The sequence below is a fragment of the Dendrobates tinctorius genome, unplaced genomic scaffold (assembly GCF_039654945.1).
Source record: "Dendrobates tinctorius isolate UK_male_01 unplaced genomic scaffold, ASM3965494v1 ptg000090l, whole genome shotgun sequence".
NCBI classification, from domain to species: domain Eukaryota; kingdom Metazoa; phylum Chordata; class Amphibia; order Anura; family Dendrobatidae; genus Dendrobates; species Dendrobates tinctorius.
Window position 1 is genome coordinate 5632878 of NW_027361758.1, and position 18468 is coordinate 5651345.

The window sequence follows — 18468 nt, forward strand, 5'->3', positions numbered from 1 at the left end:
CACTGGGATAATAACCTTTAACCTCAGAAGTGCCAGTCATCAGCACTGGTTCCAGACATTAACCCCACATGTGCGAGTCAAACCCGCACTGAGATCATGACACTAAATAACTCAATAGTAACCTTAACGGGCGATATACTCCAGAGTTTCCATGACTATTTTAAAACGTTATATAGTTCCAGAGGATGTTTTTGCACTTCGGACTGCCTTGAGTATTTATCAGATGTAAAGTTTCCCACACTGAGTCCCACTCAACAAGCCTTTCTGGATGCAGACTTCACGATAGAGGAAATAAATTAAGCCATAGCGAATATGGCCTCTGGGAAGGCGCCTGGGCCGGATGGATTTCCTATAAAAATGTACAGGAAATATCGGGATGTTTTGGCACCACTCCTTCTGAGGGTGTTTCAGAGGACCTGGGAGGAAGGTTCTTTACCGGACTCCTTTTATGAGGCAGTAGTGCTTAGGAAGGAGGGGAAGGATCCTCTTGAATGTGGATCATCTCACACCTTATCATTGGTAAATGTGGACTATAAGATCGTCACTAAAATCCCGGCCACTAAATTATATTTGGTGATACAAGAAATAATACATCCAGACCAGACTGGTTTCATGCCCGGGAAAAATACATCTATTAATATTAGGAGAGTTCAGTCAGTGGTCCAGTACAGTTCCCTAGTGCCAGATAATGAATGGGCCTTGGCTTCGCTGGATGCGGCTAAGGCCTTCGATTCTCTTGAGAGGTCATTTTTATCTGTATGTTTACAAAAATATGAATTCGGTTCCAAATTTAGGAAGTGGATATGATCGAAGTACATGAAACCAAAACCCTGAATATTAATAAATAACTCTGTATCCGAATCGCTCTCTTTGGCAAGAGGAACATGCCAGGGGTGCCCCCTTTCCCCGGCCCCTTTCACGCTTGCAATTGAAGCGTTGGTGATCCGTGTAAATTCCACTCCAGTCATTAAAGGTATAGAAATAGCGGGCCGTTTAGATACCATTGGCTTATATGCTGATGATATGGTGATATTAATGGATAAAGCAGAAGAAACACTAGCCCATGTCATTGCTACTATAGACAAATTCAGTAATTATTCAGGATTATACATAAATTGGGATAAATCCGCCTTGATGCCTCTCTCCCTTGGTCCAATGGATCACCTTGAAACGTTATCCCCATTGCCTGTTGTAACTAAGTACCTGGGAATAAATATTTCAAAATATAGTAGACTCGACTTAAAAATGAATATTCTTCCGTTGTTAGATCTTGTTAAATTTAAATTTGCTATCTGGAGTAAACTGCCATTATCTGTCTCTGGACGTATTAACCTGATTAAAATGATCCTACTCCCCAAACTCAATTACTCTCTCCAACATAGTGCAGCACTGATCCCTAAATCCTTTTTCTCAGGACTAAATTCATTAATCTCATCCTTTGTATGGGGGAAGACTAGACCTTAAACTCAAATTGTCTACCTTACATAGGTCTAAACAGTTGGGCGGGGCGGCATTGCTGGATTTCTTTTTATATTACTTGGCTGGGCAAGTCAGAGCCCCGAGTAGATGGATGCCTAATAATTGTTTGCCTAACTCGGAGAGCCATCTGGCTCATGCTGCAGGGACTGATTGCGTGTAGGGGTTTTTAGAAGTAGACAAACAAATATATCGTGGCACTACTGCGTTGGTGCACAAAAGAAGGTTCCCACACCAGTATAAATAATATAATAAATTTTTGGCACTCAACTTGTTGCAAAGTGAAGATTTTTATTTGCAGTCTCAATAATTAGACGTTTCGGCTTTCACATACAAGCCTTCATCAGTAAGCTGCAAATCAGATACAAATGTACAGTACAAGTCAAAGGCTACATAGTGTACAAATAATTAAGATAACATACAGTGGATAACACAATGTATTCATAGTAGTGCACTAGCGATGGATGGGACGGATTGAGGTATAGGGAAAGGGAGGAAAAAACATTTCTTAGGAAAAAATTAAGGGAAGGAAAAACGGGGGGAAGGTATATAACCTACCCAGACTGCTCTCTTGAATAGATCTGCAATGTATCTAGAGTGACAGAGAAGAGAGTACATATGTAGTATATATAATAATAATTGTACTAAGTTAGTAACAGGAATCAATGGTCCGTCACTACTCACTCAATAGTAAGGTACCACTATGTTAGTGGTGTGAATGGTCTGATCCGTGTTGAGAATGATTCTCATTCATCTTGAAAGAAAGGAAATTGTGACTATAACAGAGGACTAAAATGTAAATGTACCATGTTTTTATGATAAATGCCAATGAAGTATTATAGATACCAACCGATAAAAATTTGTAACTGGAGTAATCTGTGAAGATACCGTAAAGAATCCTATGTGAGGGGTCTGTAGATCATAAAAAACAAAGAAGTTTCACTCAATGTATTGGGGAGTTAAAATTGACAACGAGCCACCAATAGATTTACTCACTTAGTGTCAGATTAGGAATCGACTGTAGGTTTCAATTCCATAGAGAACCCTCACCACGCTGTGTGATGTAGCTGTTAAACAGAAACGTATAGTGTATGAGGGGTTAAGTAGCGCTACAGAATAATGTATATATATAGATGTCCAGTTAGGAGTGGGCTTACCGTTGGTGGGTGGCGGCGTGATGTGTCAAGAAGAACGCGGTATCCACCGCTTGTAGCCAGGGTGCCCATAGCGTGCACCGTGGATTTTAAATAGACGGTGGGCGGGACATCATCAGTTTGATTGGACCGCGTCACCGGAAGTGACGTTGGCGTCCATTTGAATGCGCTGATAGGCTTAGTGAGATGAAGGGGCGTGTTGTGGGAGGTGGCGCTGGAATGCTCGTCATTCTACAGAACGTACACAGGCGATTGTGCTTCCTGTGTTGAAGCGCAGAGCGAATGTTTGTAGAGAGTAAAGTTTAAGCGAATGTGCATGTGGTATTGCATATGGATGCGGTTATATCTAAAAAAAAAATGATTATGTAAATGTGAACAGTATGCAGATTGAGCAATCTATCTTAAGCCAATGTAGGAAAAAGTTTTTTGTTTCATAATGTCCTACATGAGAGTGAGTTCAAAATATCTCAATTGGTGTTCCAAATCAAGAGAGATTCTAATGGATGAAAAATAGAAAATAGTTTAAAAACTATAATATGTAAAAAAAATTTTTTTAGCTTGAAGGAGACAGGAGGGGGAAGTCCGAGGGAGTAACAAAGACAATCGGTGACATTTGCGTGTAGTTCAGAATTGACGACTCTGCAAAATCAAAACAATGCGTTAGAGTGAGGCAAGAATGACATGACTTAATGGCACAACACATTACCATATATATGTGTTTATTGAATCACAGGACTATATGACTATATGTTCACAAATCCCTTATATGAAGGACAGTAAATCATAGTCCCTATTAAGGCCCTTAGGTGCTAAAGTATGTAATTCATGTATCCAAAAGGCCTCTCTTCTCTTAAGCAGTTGGATACGGTTGCCGCCTCTACGTGGAGGGGGCACATGTTCTATAACACAAAATTTTAATTGAGGAATGGTATGGCCTGCCGTGATAAAATGATGTGGTATCGGTAATAGTGTATTTCCACACCTGATGGTAGATTTATGTTTACTTATGCGGTCCCTGATGGACTGGGTGGTTTCACCAATGTATAGTAGACCGCAAGGGCATTTGATCAGGTAGACCACATTTGATGTGTCACAAGTGGAGAAGTCCTTAATTTGGTAGCGTTTCCCAGAATGCGGATGGTGGAGATAATCCCCCTTGAGTACATTATTGCATTGATTACAATGTAAACACGGGTAAGTACCTGTTTTGGGTGTGGAAAGGAATCTTTGTGTAGTTGATCTTACTCCTGAGCCTATGTCTGCTCTGATTAAGGTGTCCCTAATGTTTTTGGGGCGTTTGTAGCACGGTAAAAAGTTCTGTTGAAATTCTGTAACCTCCGGATGAGCTTCCTTTAGAATGCCCCAATGTCTACATATGGAATGATGTAAGATCTGCACATATGGATGATATGTGTGAACAAAGGGTAGACGTCCTGAGACCCCACTCCGGTGCCGGATCGGGGGTTGTCGTGCTTGGTCAAGTAGATCTGAAGGGTAGCCCCTTGTGCGAAACTTGTTATGCATCTCATTCAGTCTGATATTACTGGTTGTCGGATCAGAGACAATCCGTTCAACCCTCTTGAATTGTGATACAGGTATGGATCTTTTGGTGGAGGGGGGGTGTAGGCTCCTGTAGTGTAGTAAACTGTTACGGTCGGTGGTTTTAACATATAAGTCAGTGCTCAAATATCCCTCCGTGTTCTTAATGATCCTCGTGTCCAAAAAACTGACTGTGTGTTCGTCTCTGGTCATAGTAAAAGATAGGCCCGGCCAGGCCATATTCAATGTATTGAAAAATGTGTCTAATGTGTCAGCCGGCCCCGTCCAGATGCAAAAAATGTCATCAATGAATCTCTTCCACAATTTACAGTGGGTTTTGAAGGAGGGGTCTGGGTAAACAATATCTTCTTCGAATGTTGCCATAAACGTGTTTGCATAAGGGGGCGCGACATTAGACCCCATCGCGGTCCCTTTGGTCTGTAGATAGAATGTGTCCCCAAAAAGAAAGTAATTTTTAGTGAGTACAAGGGTTAGTAATTCAATGCAAAATTCTATCACATTCCTATCCATCTCGGATTTAGACAGGCGTCTCTTGACGCAATCAATACCCAATTCATGTGGAATTGATGTGTAAAGATCTTTAACATCGAAGGACACAAGAAAGGAGTCCCCGGGAACTGGACCTAAATTACGTAGGACTTTGAGGAAATCACCTGTATCTAATAAAAAAGAAGGTGCTTGTCTCGTGAGAGGAGTCAGAATTTTTTCTAATAGGATAGATAGTGGCGATAGGATGGAGGTATAGGGAAAGGGAGGAAAAAACATTTCTTAGGAAAAAATTAAGGGAAGGAAAAAAGGGGTAGTCTGGGTAGGTTATATACCTTCCCCCCTTTTTTCCTTCCCTTAATTTTTTCCTAAGAAATGTTTTTTCCTCCCTTTCCCTATACCTCAATCCGTCCCATCCATCACTAGTGCACTACTATGAATACATTGTGTTATCCACTGTATGTTATCTTAATTATTTGTACACTATGTAGCCTTTGACTTGTACTGTAAATTTGTATCTGATTTGCAGCTTACTGATGAAGGCTTGTATGTGAAAGCCGAAACGTCTAATTATTGAGACTGCAAATAAAAATCTTCACTTTGCAACAAGTTGAGTGCCAAAAATTTATTATATTATTTATACTGGTGTGGGAACCTTCTTTTGTGCACCAACGCAGTAGTGCCACGATATATTTGTTGATCTACTCATCCTTACGTGTGCACACTGGCTACTATGTCCTCCTTAACTTTCTCTTACAACCAAGAAGAAACTAATGCAATTTTGTCCAAGCTTAGTTTCTCTAGTGATTTTCTTAAAGTCCCACCTAAGGAGACAAGAGGGAAAGACCTAGAGCGTGAATTGAGGCATCAGACGAATCTTGAGTTACATTGTGCAACATTATCAGAATATCTCCGAGTCCAACGTATTCCAAGAGGACTCCGGGTTCCGCTACGACCAACACTTTTTAGTGACTCTACAGATTTTTGCCAGAAATTTGAACAGATATTAAATAAATGCTCGTTCGATTTGATGACTCTCACTGTCGAGCACCTGCAGACATCCATTAATAAGTCACAACTGGCCTCATCTAGTACATCTGAAGAACTCACCACTCTGAAAGATAAACTCAAAGGGATTATCGACCAGCATAAACGTGATACTGAACAGAGAAAGAGAATCAAATTTCAAAGACATGGATCTACAGCGATTCTACCGCCGTATCAGGCTATTGGTCCATTTTGCAAAAAAGGACAAGGAGACTTTTGGACCTCAATCCATCACTCCATGTCCTATTTCCATCGACCGCCTGAGACTTCGTAATAAAAGCACCTATCGGCCACCATCGTCCTCACACGCTGTCGAATCCTTCATCGAATTTATCGATAAAGCATTTTTCAGATTACGTCAGGATATAGAGAGAGGTGATCTACATGTCTCTCCTAATCTTGACACAGTGGACTTCCAAGCTCTGGAAGCACTTCGTCAAGATCCCAACATTATCATCAAACCTGCTGACAAGGGTGGCGCTATTGTAGTGATGGACAAACAAGATTACATACGTGAAGTGTTGCGCCAATTAAATGACAGCTCTGTCTACACAGTCCTACCCTATGATCCAGTGAGGAACATTAGAGACTGTATAAATTTAGTAGTTACAGACTACACCACACGGGGTATAATTGACATGAAAACACATGACTTTTTGATTAAAACTGACCCCATTACTCCAGTATTCTATACTCTTCCCAAGATTCACAAGAGATTAGACTGTCCCCCTGGCCGACCAATAGTAGCCTCTACTGACTCCATCCTATCACCACTATCTATGCTATTAGAAAAAATTCTGACTCCTCTCACGAGACAAGCACCTTCTTTTTTATTAGATACAGGTGATTTCCTCAAAGTCCTACGTAATTTAGGTCCAGTTCCCGGGGACTCCTTTCTTGTGTCCTTCGATGTTAAAGATCTTTACACATCAATTCCACATGAATTGGGTATTGATTGCGTCAAGAGACGCCTGTCTAAATCCGAGATGGATAGGAATGTGATAGAATTTTGCATTGAATTACTAACCCTTGTACTCACTAAAAATTACTTTCTTTTTGGGGACACATTCTATCTACAGACCAAAGGGACCGCGATGGGGTCTAATGTCGCGCCCCCTTATGCAAACACGTTTATGGCAACATTCGAAGAAGATATTGTTTACCCAGACCCCTCCTTCAAAACCCACTGTAAATTGTGGAAGAGATTCATTGATGACATTTTTTGCATCTGGACGGGGCCGGCTGACACATTAGACACATTTTTCAATACATTGAATATGGCCTGGCCGGGCCTATCTTTTACTATGACCAGAAACGAACACACAGTCAGTTTTTTGGACACGAGGATCATTAAGAACACGGAGGGATATTTGAGCACTGACTTATATGTTAAAACCACCGACCGTAACAGTTTACTACACTACAGGAGCCTACACCCCCCCCTCCACCAAAAGATCCATACCTGTATCACAATTCAAGAGGGTTGAACGGATTGTCTCTGATCCGACAACCAGTAATATCAGACTGAATGAGATGCATGACAAGTTTCGCACAAGGGGCTACCCTTCAGATCTACTTGACCAAGCACGACAACCCCCGATCCGGCACCGGAGTGGGGTCTCAGGACGTCTACCCTTTGTTCACACATATCATCCATATTTGCAGATCTTACATCATTCCATACGTAGACATTGGGGCATTCTAAAGGAAGCTCATCCGGAGGTTACAGAATTTCAACAGAACTTTTTACCGTGCTACAAACGCCCCAAAAACATTAGGGACACCTTAATCAGAGCAGACATAGGCTCAGGAGTAAGATCAACTACACAAAGATTCCTTTCCACACCCAAAACAGGTACTTACCCGTGTTTACATTGTAATCAATGCAATAATGTACTCAAGGGGGATTATCTCCACCATCCCCATTCTGGGAAACGCTACCAAATTAAGGACTTCTCCACTTGTGACACATCAAATGTGGTCTACCTGATCAAATGCCCTTGCGGTCTACTATACATTGGTGAAACCACCCAGTCCATCAGGGACCGCATAAGTAAACATAAATCTACCATCAGGTGTGGAAATACACTATTACCGATACCACATCATTTTATCACGGCAGGCCATACCATTCCTCAATTAAAATTTTGTGTTATAGAACATGTGCCCCCTCCACGTAGAGGCGGCAACCGTATCCAACTCCTTAAGAGAAGAGAGGCCTTTTGGATACATGAATTACATACTTTAGCACCTAAGGGCCTTAATAGGGACTATGATTTACTGTCCTTCATATAAGGGATTTGTGAACATATAGTCATATAGTCCTGTGATTCAATAAACACATATATATGGTAATGTGTTCTGCCATTAAGTCATGTCATTCTTGCCTCACTCTAACGCATTGTTTTGATTTTGCAGAGTCGTCAATTCTGAACTACACGCAAATGTCACCGATTGTCTTTGTTACTCCCTCGGACTTCCCCCTCCTGCCTCCTTCAATCTAAAAAATTTTTTTTTACATATTATAGTTTTTAAACTATTTTCTATTTTTCATCCATTAGAATCTCTCTTGATTTGGAACACCAATTGAGATATTTTGAACTCACTCTCATGTAGGACATTATGAAACAAAAAACTTTTACCTACATTGGCTTAAGATAGATTGCTCAATCTGCATACTGTTCACATTTACATAATCATTTTCTTTTTTAGATATAACCGCATCCATATGTAATACCACATGCACGTTCGCTTAAACTTTACTCTCTACAAACATTCGCTCTGCGCTTCAACACAGGAAGCACAATCGCCTGTGTACGTTCTGTAGAATGACGAGCATTCCAGCGCCACCTCCCACAACACGCCCCTTCATCTCACTAAGCCTATCAGCGCATTCAAATGGACGCCAACGTCACTTCCGGTGACGCGGTCCAATCAATCTAATGATGTCCCGCCCACCGTCTATTTAAAATCCACGGTGCACGCTATGGGCACCCTGGCTACAAGCGGTGGATACCGCGTTCTTCTTGACACATCACGCCGCCACCCACCAACGGTAAGCCCACTCCTAACTGGACATCTATATATATATTATTCTGTAGCGCTACTTAACCCCTCATACACTATACGTTTCTGTTTAACAGCTACATCACACAGCGTGGTGAGGGTTCTCTATGGAATTGAAACCTACAGTCGATTCCTAATCTGACACTAAGTGAGTAAATCTATTGGTGGCTCGTTGTCAATTTTAACTCCCCAATACATTGAGTGAAACTTCTTTGTTTTTTATGATCTACAGACCCCTCACATAGGATTCTTTACGGTATCTTCACAGATTACTCCAGTTACAAATTTTTATCGGTTGGTATCCATAATACTTCATTGGCATTTATCATAAAAACATGGTACATTTACATTTTAGTCCTCTGTTATAGTCACAATTTCCTTTCTTTCAAGATGAATGAGAATCATTCTCAACACGGATCAGACCATTCACACCACTAACATAGTGGTACCTTACTATTGAGTGAGTAGTGACGGACCACTGATTCCTGTTACTAACTTAGTACAATTATTATTATATATACTACATATGTACTCTCTTCTCTGTCACTCTAGATACATTGCAGATCTATTCAAGAGAGCAGTCTGGGTAGGTTATATACCTTCCCCCCTTTTTTCCTTCCCTTAATTTTTTCCTAAGAAATGTTTTTTCCTCCCTTTCCCTATACCTCAATCCGTCCCATCCATCACTAGTGCACTACTATGAATACATTGTGTTATCCACTGTATGTTATCTTAATTATTTGTACACTATGTAGCCTTTGACTTGTACTGTACATTTGTATCTGATTTGCAGCTTACTGATGAAGGCTTGTATGTTAAAGCCGAAACGTCTAATTATTGAGACTGCAAATAAAAATCTTCACTTTGCAACAAGTTGAGTGCCAAAAATTTATTATATTATTTAGAAGTAGACAAACCTAACGTCTCTGGATTATTACCCTTACTCCGGTTGGCAAGGTCAGTCTGGAGACAACTTTAACGAGTGGTTCGCTTTGTTGACATTATAGCTGAATGCCATTATGGAATAATTCCTATTTCCCGATGCTATTAAACCACCCGTCCACTCAATTCTGCATCTCAAATAATGTTTCCTCGATTAATGATTTATATGATCACAATGTCCTAATATCCTTTGAGCAAATGCAAATTAAACACGGTGTCCCGAGGTCCCAATTTTTCGATACCTACAGCTTAGATCAGCAATTCAATCACACTTACGTAACAGAAATACGACCCAAGCAATATTGTCCTTTCCTTTGATAGGGATTCTCAAATCACAAGGCCCCCAGGGTCTTATATCTACCTTATATACTTACATGTTGTCCGCGGGCTCGGACTCTGCTTTATCGTCAGTAAGGGAGAGGTGGAGGTCTCTAGTTCCAGATATCCAAAATGAAGATTGGGAGGAGATCCTTGGTTCTCCAACCGGGGTATCTCCATCAGCCAATAATAAAATGACTCAAATGTATATAGTGCACCAGTCATATCTGACCCCACTACGGCTATTTAGTATGGGGTGGTCCCAATCCTCAGAATGTTTAAGATGTCATACAATGGATGCGGATTTTAAACATATGGTGTGGGGATGCCCAACTGTTGTGAGCTCATTTTCGGGTTTGCCTCTGGCTTCTGGTGAGGGCTATGGAGCTGGCTGTGCTGACAGAGGAGTAGTGAGTAGAGTTGAGCGATACCGTCCGATAATTCAAAGTATCGTATCGGATGGTATCAGCCGATCTTTAAAAAAAGTATCGGTATCGCCGATTCCGATACCGGAAGTCCCATTCAAGTCTATGGGACTTCCGGTATCGGAATAAGAAAAACCCTTTCCTGCCCTTGTACAGCCTCTCTGGGGTCTGTACGGGCCTTTCGGGGGGCTGTGCCGGCCTGCCAGGGGGTCTGTGCAGGCTCCGGTGGTCTGTGCCGGCCTGCCGGTGGTCTGTGCAGGCTCCGGGGGGCTGTGCCGGCCTGCCGGGGGGCTGTGCAGGCTCCGGGGGGCTGTGCCGGCCTGCCGGGGGGCTGTGCCGGCCTGCCGGGGGGCTGTGCCGGCCTGCCGGTGGTCTGTGCAGGCTCCGGGGGTCTGTGCAGGCATCGTCCGATGGGACTACAAGTCCCATCGGGCGATGCCTGCTACCATGACAGTGATTGACACATTAGCCAATGATGGGACAGTAGTAGTCCCATCATCCGGCTAATGTGTTAAATGTAAAAAAAAAAAAAAAAAAAAAATTACATGCTACATACATACAACATGCATACTACATACATGCTACATTCATACTACATACTACATACATGCTACATTCATACTACATAAATACTACATGCAACATACATACTACATATATACTACATGCATGCTACATACATACTGCATGCTACATACATACCACATATATACTACATACATACTACATGCATGCTACATGCATGCTACATGCTACATACATAACACATATATACTACATGCATGCTACATACATACTACATGCTACATACTACATATATACTACATGCATGCTACATACTACATGCTACATACATACTACATATATACTACATGCATGCTACATACATACTACATGCTACATGCATGCTACATATATACTACATGCTACATACATACTACATATATACTACATACATACTACATACATACTACATGCATGCTACATACATACTACATGCATGCTACATACATACTACATACATACTACATGCATGCTACATACATACTACATGCTACATACATACTACATATATACTACATGCATGCTACATACATACTACATGCATGCTACATACATACTACATGCTACATACATACCACATACATACTACATGCATGCTACATACATACTGCATGCTACATGCATGCTACATACATACTACATGCTACATACATACTACATATATACTACATGCATGCTACATACATACTACATGCATGCTACATACATACTACATGCTACATACATACCACATACATACTACATATATACTACATGCATGCTACATACATACTGCATGCTACATGCATGCTACATACATACTACATACATACTACATGCTACATACATACCACATATATACTACATACATACAATACATTCATACAATACATACATAGACATACAGTACATATAACATAGAGTAACATACTTACCAATACTTGTCACATTGTTCCCCGAAGCCATTGTCTTTTCCGGAATAAATATTAACATAACAAACCACAAAAATACTCACCCACGATCCGAAGCAGTCCACGAGTGTGTCCCACGACGATCTTGGGTAGAGAACTGCAGCATCAGATGATGCTGCCGTTCTCTACGGGCTGCAGGAATCCAATGACGGAAGGTAGGTATCCTTCCGCACTGTATTCCTCCGCCACTTAAAAAAAAAAAAGTCCCTAGTCTCACTTTATGCCATTGCTGTGTGGGAAATTCCCACGCAGCAATGGCATAAAGTGAGACTAGGGACTTTTTTTTTTTTTTAAGTGGCGGAGGAATACAAAAAAAAAGTCCCTAGTCTCACTTTATGCCATTGCTGTGTGGGAAATTCCCACGCAGCAATGGCATAAAGTGAGACTAGGGACTTTTTTTTTTTTAAGTGGCGGAGGAATACAGTGCGGAAGGATACCTACCTTCCGTCATTGGATTCCTGCAGCCCGTAGAGAACGGCAGCATCATCTGATGCTGCAGTTCTCTACCCAAGATCGTCGTGGGACACACTCGTGGACTGCTTCGGATCGTGGGTGAGTATTTTTGTGGTTTGTTATGTTAATATTTATTCCGGAAAAGACAATGGCTTCGGGGAACAATGTGACAAGTATTGGTAAGTATGTTACTCTATGTTATATGTACTGTATGTCTATGTATGTATCGTATGAATGTATTGTATGTATGTAGTATATATGTGGTATGTATGTAGCATGTATGTAGTATGTATGTAGCATGCATGTAGCATGTAGTATGTATGTAGCATGCATGTAGTATATATGTAGTATGTATGTAGCATGCATGTAGTATATATGTAGCATGTATGTAGTATGTATGTGGTATGTATGTAGCATGTAGTATGTATGTAGCATGCATGTAGTATATATGTAGTATGTATGTAGCATGTAGTATGTATGTAGTATGTATGTGGTATGTATGTAGCATGTAGTATGTATGTAGCATGTAGTATGTATGTAGTATGTATGTAGTATGTATGTGGTATGTATGTAGCATGTAGTATGTATGTAGCATGCATGTAGTATATATGTAGTATGTAGTATGTATGTAGTATGTATGTGGTATGTATGTAGCATGTAGTATGTATGTAGCATGCATGTAGCATGCATGTAGTATGTATGTAGCATGCATGTAGTATGTATGTAGCATGCATGTAGTATGTATGTAGTATGTATGTAGTATGTATGTAGCATGCAGTATGTATGTAGCATGTATGTAGTATGTATGTAGTATATATGTAGTATGTATGTAGCATGTAGTATGTATGTAGCATGCATGTAGTATATATGTAGTATGTATGTAGCATGCATGTAGTATGTATGTAGTATGTATGTAGTATGTATGTAGCATGCAGTATGTATGTAGCATGTATGTAGTATGTATGTAGCATGCATGTAGTATGTATGTAGCATGCATGTAGTATGTATGTAGCATGTAGTATGTATGTAGCATGCATGTAGTATGTATGTAGCATGTATGTAGTATGTATGTAGTATATATGTAGTATGTATGTAGCATGCATGTAGTATGTATGTAGCATGCATGTAGTATGTATGTAGTATTTTATTTATTTTTTTTTTTTAACATTTAACACATTAGCCGGATGATGGGACTACTACTGTCCCATCATTGGCTAATGTGTCAATCACTGTCATGGTAGCAGGCATCGCCCGATGGGACTTGTAGTCCCATCGGACGATGCTTGCACAGACCCCCGGACATCAGCACAGCCCCCCGGCAGGCCGGCACAGCCCTCCGGCAGGCCGGTACAGACCCCCACAGGGTGCACAGACCACCGGCAGGCCGGCACAGCCCCCCGGCAGGCCGGTACAGACCCCGGGCAGTCCACACAGCCCCCCGGCAGGCCGGCACAGCCCCCCGGCAGGCCGGCAGAGACCCCCGGAAGGCCCGAAATGACGGCGCATCATGATGCGCACACACCGCGCATCATGATGACGTCAGGCCGTCAATCAACTGAACTTCCGATTCCGATGCCGAATTCCGATATTGAAAAAATATCGGAAGTCGGTATCGGAATTCCGATACAGCAAGTATCGGCCGATACCCGATACTTGCGGTATCGGAATGCTCAACACTAGTAGTGAGTTCTCTATCTGGACTCCCTCTGTTGGTGAAGGGAGGTAATGAAGCTGATCTAAATGGCAGAGACCGGCCACCTGAGGAAGGGGACTGTGATTGGACATCAGGAATTTCTGATTGGATTTAAGGCAGCCGACTCCCTAGTTTCTTGCTGGTGATTTCTCTTGACTGTGGCTTCTGGTTTCCAGTTTGGTTCCTGCCTTCTTAAATCTAAGCTTTCTCTGCTATTGTTCATATGAGCTTTCATCTGGTTTATTTAGTTTTTGTGTTCAGCCAGCCCTGGCTGGGACTGGGCTGAATCCCCATTTTGTCTCTGATCAGTTGATCTCTTTTGCTCTGTCTTCAGAATATACTGGAGTGCTGATATAGGAAATTGAAGTCTAGCCACTTCAGGGCCTTTTTTCTATCAGACATGTTGGACATTTTTTTGTCAGGGTTTTTTGCGTGATTGCAGACAGCAGCTTTTCTTTCCTGTCCTTTCTAGTTAGTGAGGGCCCCATCGTTTGCTCAGCCTATCTTTCTATCTGTGTTTGTGTTTTCATCTTGTTTCACTGACAATACATGTTGGGGGCTGCCTATTGCTTTGGGGTCTGCTCTGGGGCAGTTTAGACTTTCCCTTTCTTTAGGCTTATTTAGTTCTCTGGCCGTGACGAGGCATCTAGGACCACCGTAGGCACGCTCCACGGCTACTGCTAGTTGTGTGTATAGGATCAGGGGTCTGCAATCCGCTAGTTACCAACCTCTCCGGTTTTCTGGGCTTAGCTTGTTTTTTGTTTTTTCCTCCTCGGTGACTCATTCATAACACCCAACTATTCAATCTTTTTGGAGCGAGGCGACCTCGCTGTTAACCTCCCTCATAGGTACTTCTGTTCCTCTCACTCCATTGGTATGTCTGCTTGGTGTGCTGGAGGAAGCGATATGGGGACACGTTAGAATTTTCCTGCAGGAGACACTTTTTAGCCAGGAAAATATTGGCCTTACGCTGGATGGGTAATCAACATCCTTCTCTTAGACCTTGGATTGAGCTAGTAAATTCAATTATACAGTACCTTACGAGCGGACACTGTACCAGAATAGGGGTTGCTTAGGGAAGTTTAATAAAATTTGGGATGTATGGAATACATTTCGCTTTACTATAAAAACGCGTAGATAGTGGTCTGTTATTAGTGTAACTGTAGTGAAAAATATATTGACTTATACTTTACATGTTTATAATGTCATCAGTGCTATGGAGGTTGTTTTGGCAGCAGGGTAGGAGTAATAGTTTTTTGTATTATGTTAGAAATGTTGGTTGTAATGCATCATTCTGGGTTATGCATAGCCAAACATTTGTATAAACAAACCACTATGTATGGGCAATTATGTTATAAAAACGGGAAGACTAAATATACATAAAAACAGCCTTTAATAAATCGAATTTGGCAATCGTAAACAATGTTCAAGAATAAAGTGCCTAAGGCATACCAATGGTTAATGCAAAATCACAACATACAAATATACAAATAATTCCTGAGATCTGTCAAAAAAATATTAAACATTGTGCAACAGTATCGTGCATATATATAATTCGTATCAAAACCGCACAAAATATAAATACACACAGGTATACATAGATAATAAAAGTAGTTTTGTAAATATTTTTAGATATACTACTCAAATATATCACAGAAAGTGATTCCAACCACCATTGAATAATGCATATGTATAAATCCATAATGTGCCATAATTATCCTATCACATAAAACCATATAGCTACAGAAGTCAATGTGTGATCATTCAGTGATACGTGAGCAGATACAACCAGTGTTACATACCAGCGGTATAATGACAGCCTCTTGCGGTAATGCCAGGCACTCTCCGACGCGCGTTTCGGAACCAGCGTCCTTCGTCAGGGGACGCTGGTTCCGAAACGCGCGTCGGGGAGTGCCTGGCATTACCGCAAGAGGCTGTCATTATACCGCTGGTATGTAACACTGGTTGTATCTGCTCACATATCACTGAATGATCACACATTGACTTCTGTAGCTATATGGTTTTATGTGATAGGATAATTATGGCACATTATGGATTTATACATATGCATTATTCAATGGTGGTTGGAATCACTTTCTGTGATATATTTGAGTAGTATATCTAAAAATATTTACAAAACTACTTTTATTATCTATGTATACCTGTGTGTATTTATATTTTGTGCGGTTTTGATACAAATTATATATATGCACAATACTGTTGCACAATGTTTAATATTTTTTTGACAGATCTCAGGAATTATTTGTATATTTGTATGTTGTGATTTTGCATTAACCATTGGTATGCCTTAGGCACTTTTTTCTTGCACATTGTTTATGATTGCCAAATTCGATTTATTAAAGGCTGTTTTTATATATATTTAGTCTTCCCGTTTTTATAACATAATTGCCCATACATAGTGGTTTGTTTATACTAATGAATCGAATGGGTTCCATTCAAATTCTAGGACACATCAGGAGGATTGTTTTTTTGTAAAAAATTTGTAAAAATTGAATGTATGCACTATTTGATCCGAACATAATTACTTGATTATATGAATATTGGTGCATGGTTTCTATTTATTATTTACTTCATTTCCTCTCTGCTGTGTCTAATTTGTTACTAATACATAGCCAAACATTTGCATAGACGAATAACGGGTTCTTGTAAGTACTCCTAGATTATCCACAGGCCTCGCAAGAGAGTGAGGACCTGTAAAATTGAGATCTGTACAAATAACTCAATATGCAAACTTATTGGTTTTCTCCCTTTACAGATATTATGATGATCATGTATACATTGCATTGGTTATTTACAAAATGTGTACACTGTTGTCGTTTAATAAATGAATTAAAAAAACAAAAACGTACTACTAACGAAAGGTACAGCATGTCACGAAAATAAGGGTCTTCGAACCACTAGGATACGTGAAGACATTGCAAAGTTGTTTCCATCTGAAGTGACATCAAATCTGAACCTTTTCATCGTAAAACAAGATGATTTTTGGACTCTCCAGCTTTTAAGATTTTATATACAAGGGTGGGCCATTTATATGGCTACACCTAAATAAAATGGGAATGGTTGGTGATATCAACTTCCTGCTTGTGGCACATTAGTATATGGGAGGTGGAAAACTTTAAGATGGGTGGTGACCATGGCGGCCATTTTGAAGTCGGCTATTTTAGATCCAACTTTATTTTTTCCAGTGGGAAGAGGGTCATGTGACACATCAAACTTATTGAGAGTTTCACAAGAAAAACAATGGTGTCCTTGGTTTTAACGTAACTATTCTTTCATGAGTTATTTACAAGTTTATCACCGCTTATAAAATGTGTTCAAAGTGCTGCCCATTGTGTTGGATTGTCAATGCAACGCTCTTCTCCCACTCTTGACACACTGATAGCAACACCGCAGAAGAAATGCTAGCACAGGCTTCCAGTATCCGTTGTTTCAGATGATGCACATCTCGTATCTTCTTCACAGCATAGACAACTGCCTTCCGGTGACCCCAAAGATAAAAGTCTAAGGGGGCGTGGCTATGCCGTGAGAGGGAGAGGACGCCTGTGAAGAGAGCTCCGCAGCATCCTGAGCCTGAGACCCCCTTCCTGTGGCATACCTGCGCCTAGCTGGACCCTCTGAGACACCGGGACCCCCGGAGTACCCCGCGGCAGGTCGGGAGGCAGCTTGTGAGAGCGGGCGGCGGAGGAGATGGGAGCGGACGGCCGGCTTCCCCACGAGGCGGTGGCCATCTTGGGCGCGCGGCTCAGACACAGAGAGCTGCAGCGCCGGGTCACGTTGCTGCACCGCCGCCGGGCAGTGAAGAAACCGGCAGACAGCTGGAGGAAACGTGCGGTGAGTGCCCTGAAAAAGTGGGCCCTGCGCGATATTACCTCCCTACACTTGCTCACTGCGCTGGCTGATGCCATCACTAGGCTGCTGTAGTCTGCTATATAATTGACTGTTTCCAGCCCTGCTGCACCTTCTCTGGTGGGCGACACCTAGACCGCACATTTTGGCTGCTCCGTCTGACCACGCTGCAGACAATCATGAGCCGACTAAAAGGGTCAGGAACGGCAGCGGAGAAATTAAAGGAGTTTGCTAGACCGGACCCCGCTGAAAGTGTACAACATAATAGGAGCACCTCCTCTCAAGCTCAGCGCAAAAATCGCCATTCTGGGGGTGAGGAGGAGACGGAACAGGAGGAACTGACCCTTAAACAAGCGTCTGAGCAATTGATGCAGGTTATCTCCTTGACCAGGACATCCCTGATGTAGAAAATCGAGGATGTTTATACAGAGGTGGGGAGACTTCGTCAAGATATGCAGGCCATGAAG

At 41.5% G+C, this 18468-nt stretch overlaps 2 protein-coding genes across 2 annotated transcripts in view; both read right to left on the reverse strand.

Moving 5' to 3' along the window:
- LOC141098343 (zinc finger CCHC domain-containing protein 8-like) overlaps positions 1-18468 on the reverse strand; it is a 236587-nt gene that overhangs the window by 124008 nt on the left and 94111 nt on the right. The gene's annotated exons all lie outside the window — the stretch shown is intronic.
- On the reverse strand, positions 1764-4948 carry LOC141098342 (uncharacterized). Its single transcript, XM_073586029.1, has 2 exons — positions 2473-4948; positions 1764-2388 (listed from the first exon to the last, which is right to left on the reverse strand). The coding sequence occupies exon 1, from the start codon at positions 4698-4700 to the stop codon at positions 3393-3395; it is 1308 nt and encodes a 435-aa protein (XP_073442130.1). The 5' UTR covers positions 4701-4948; the 3' UTR covers positions 1764-2388; positions 2473-3392.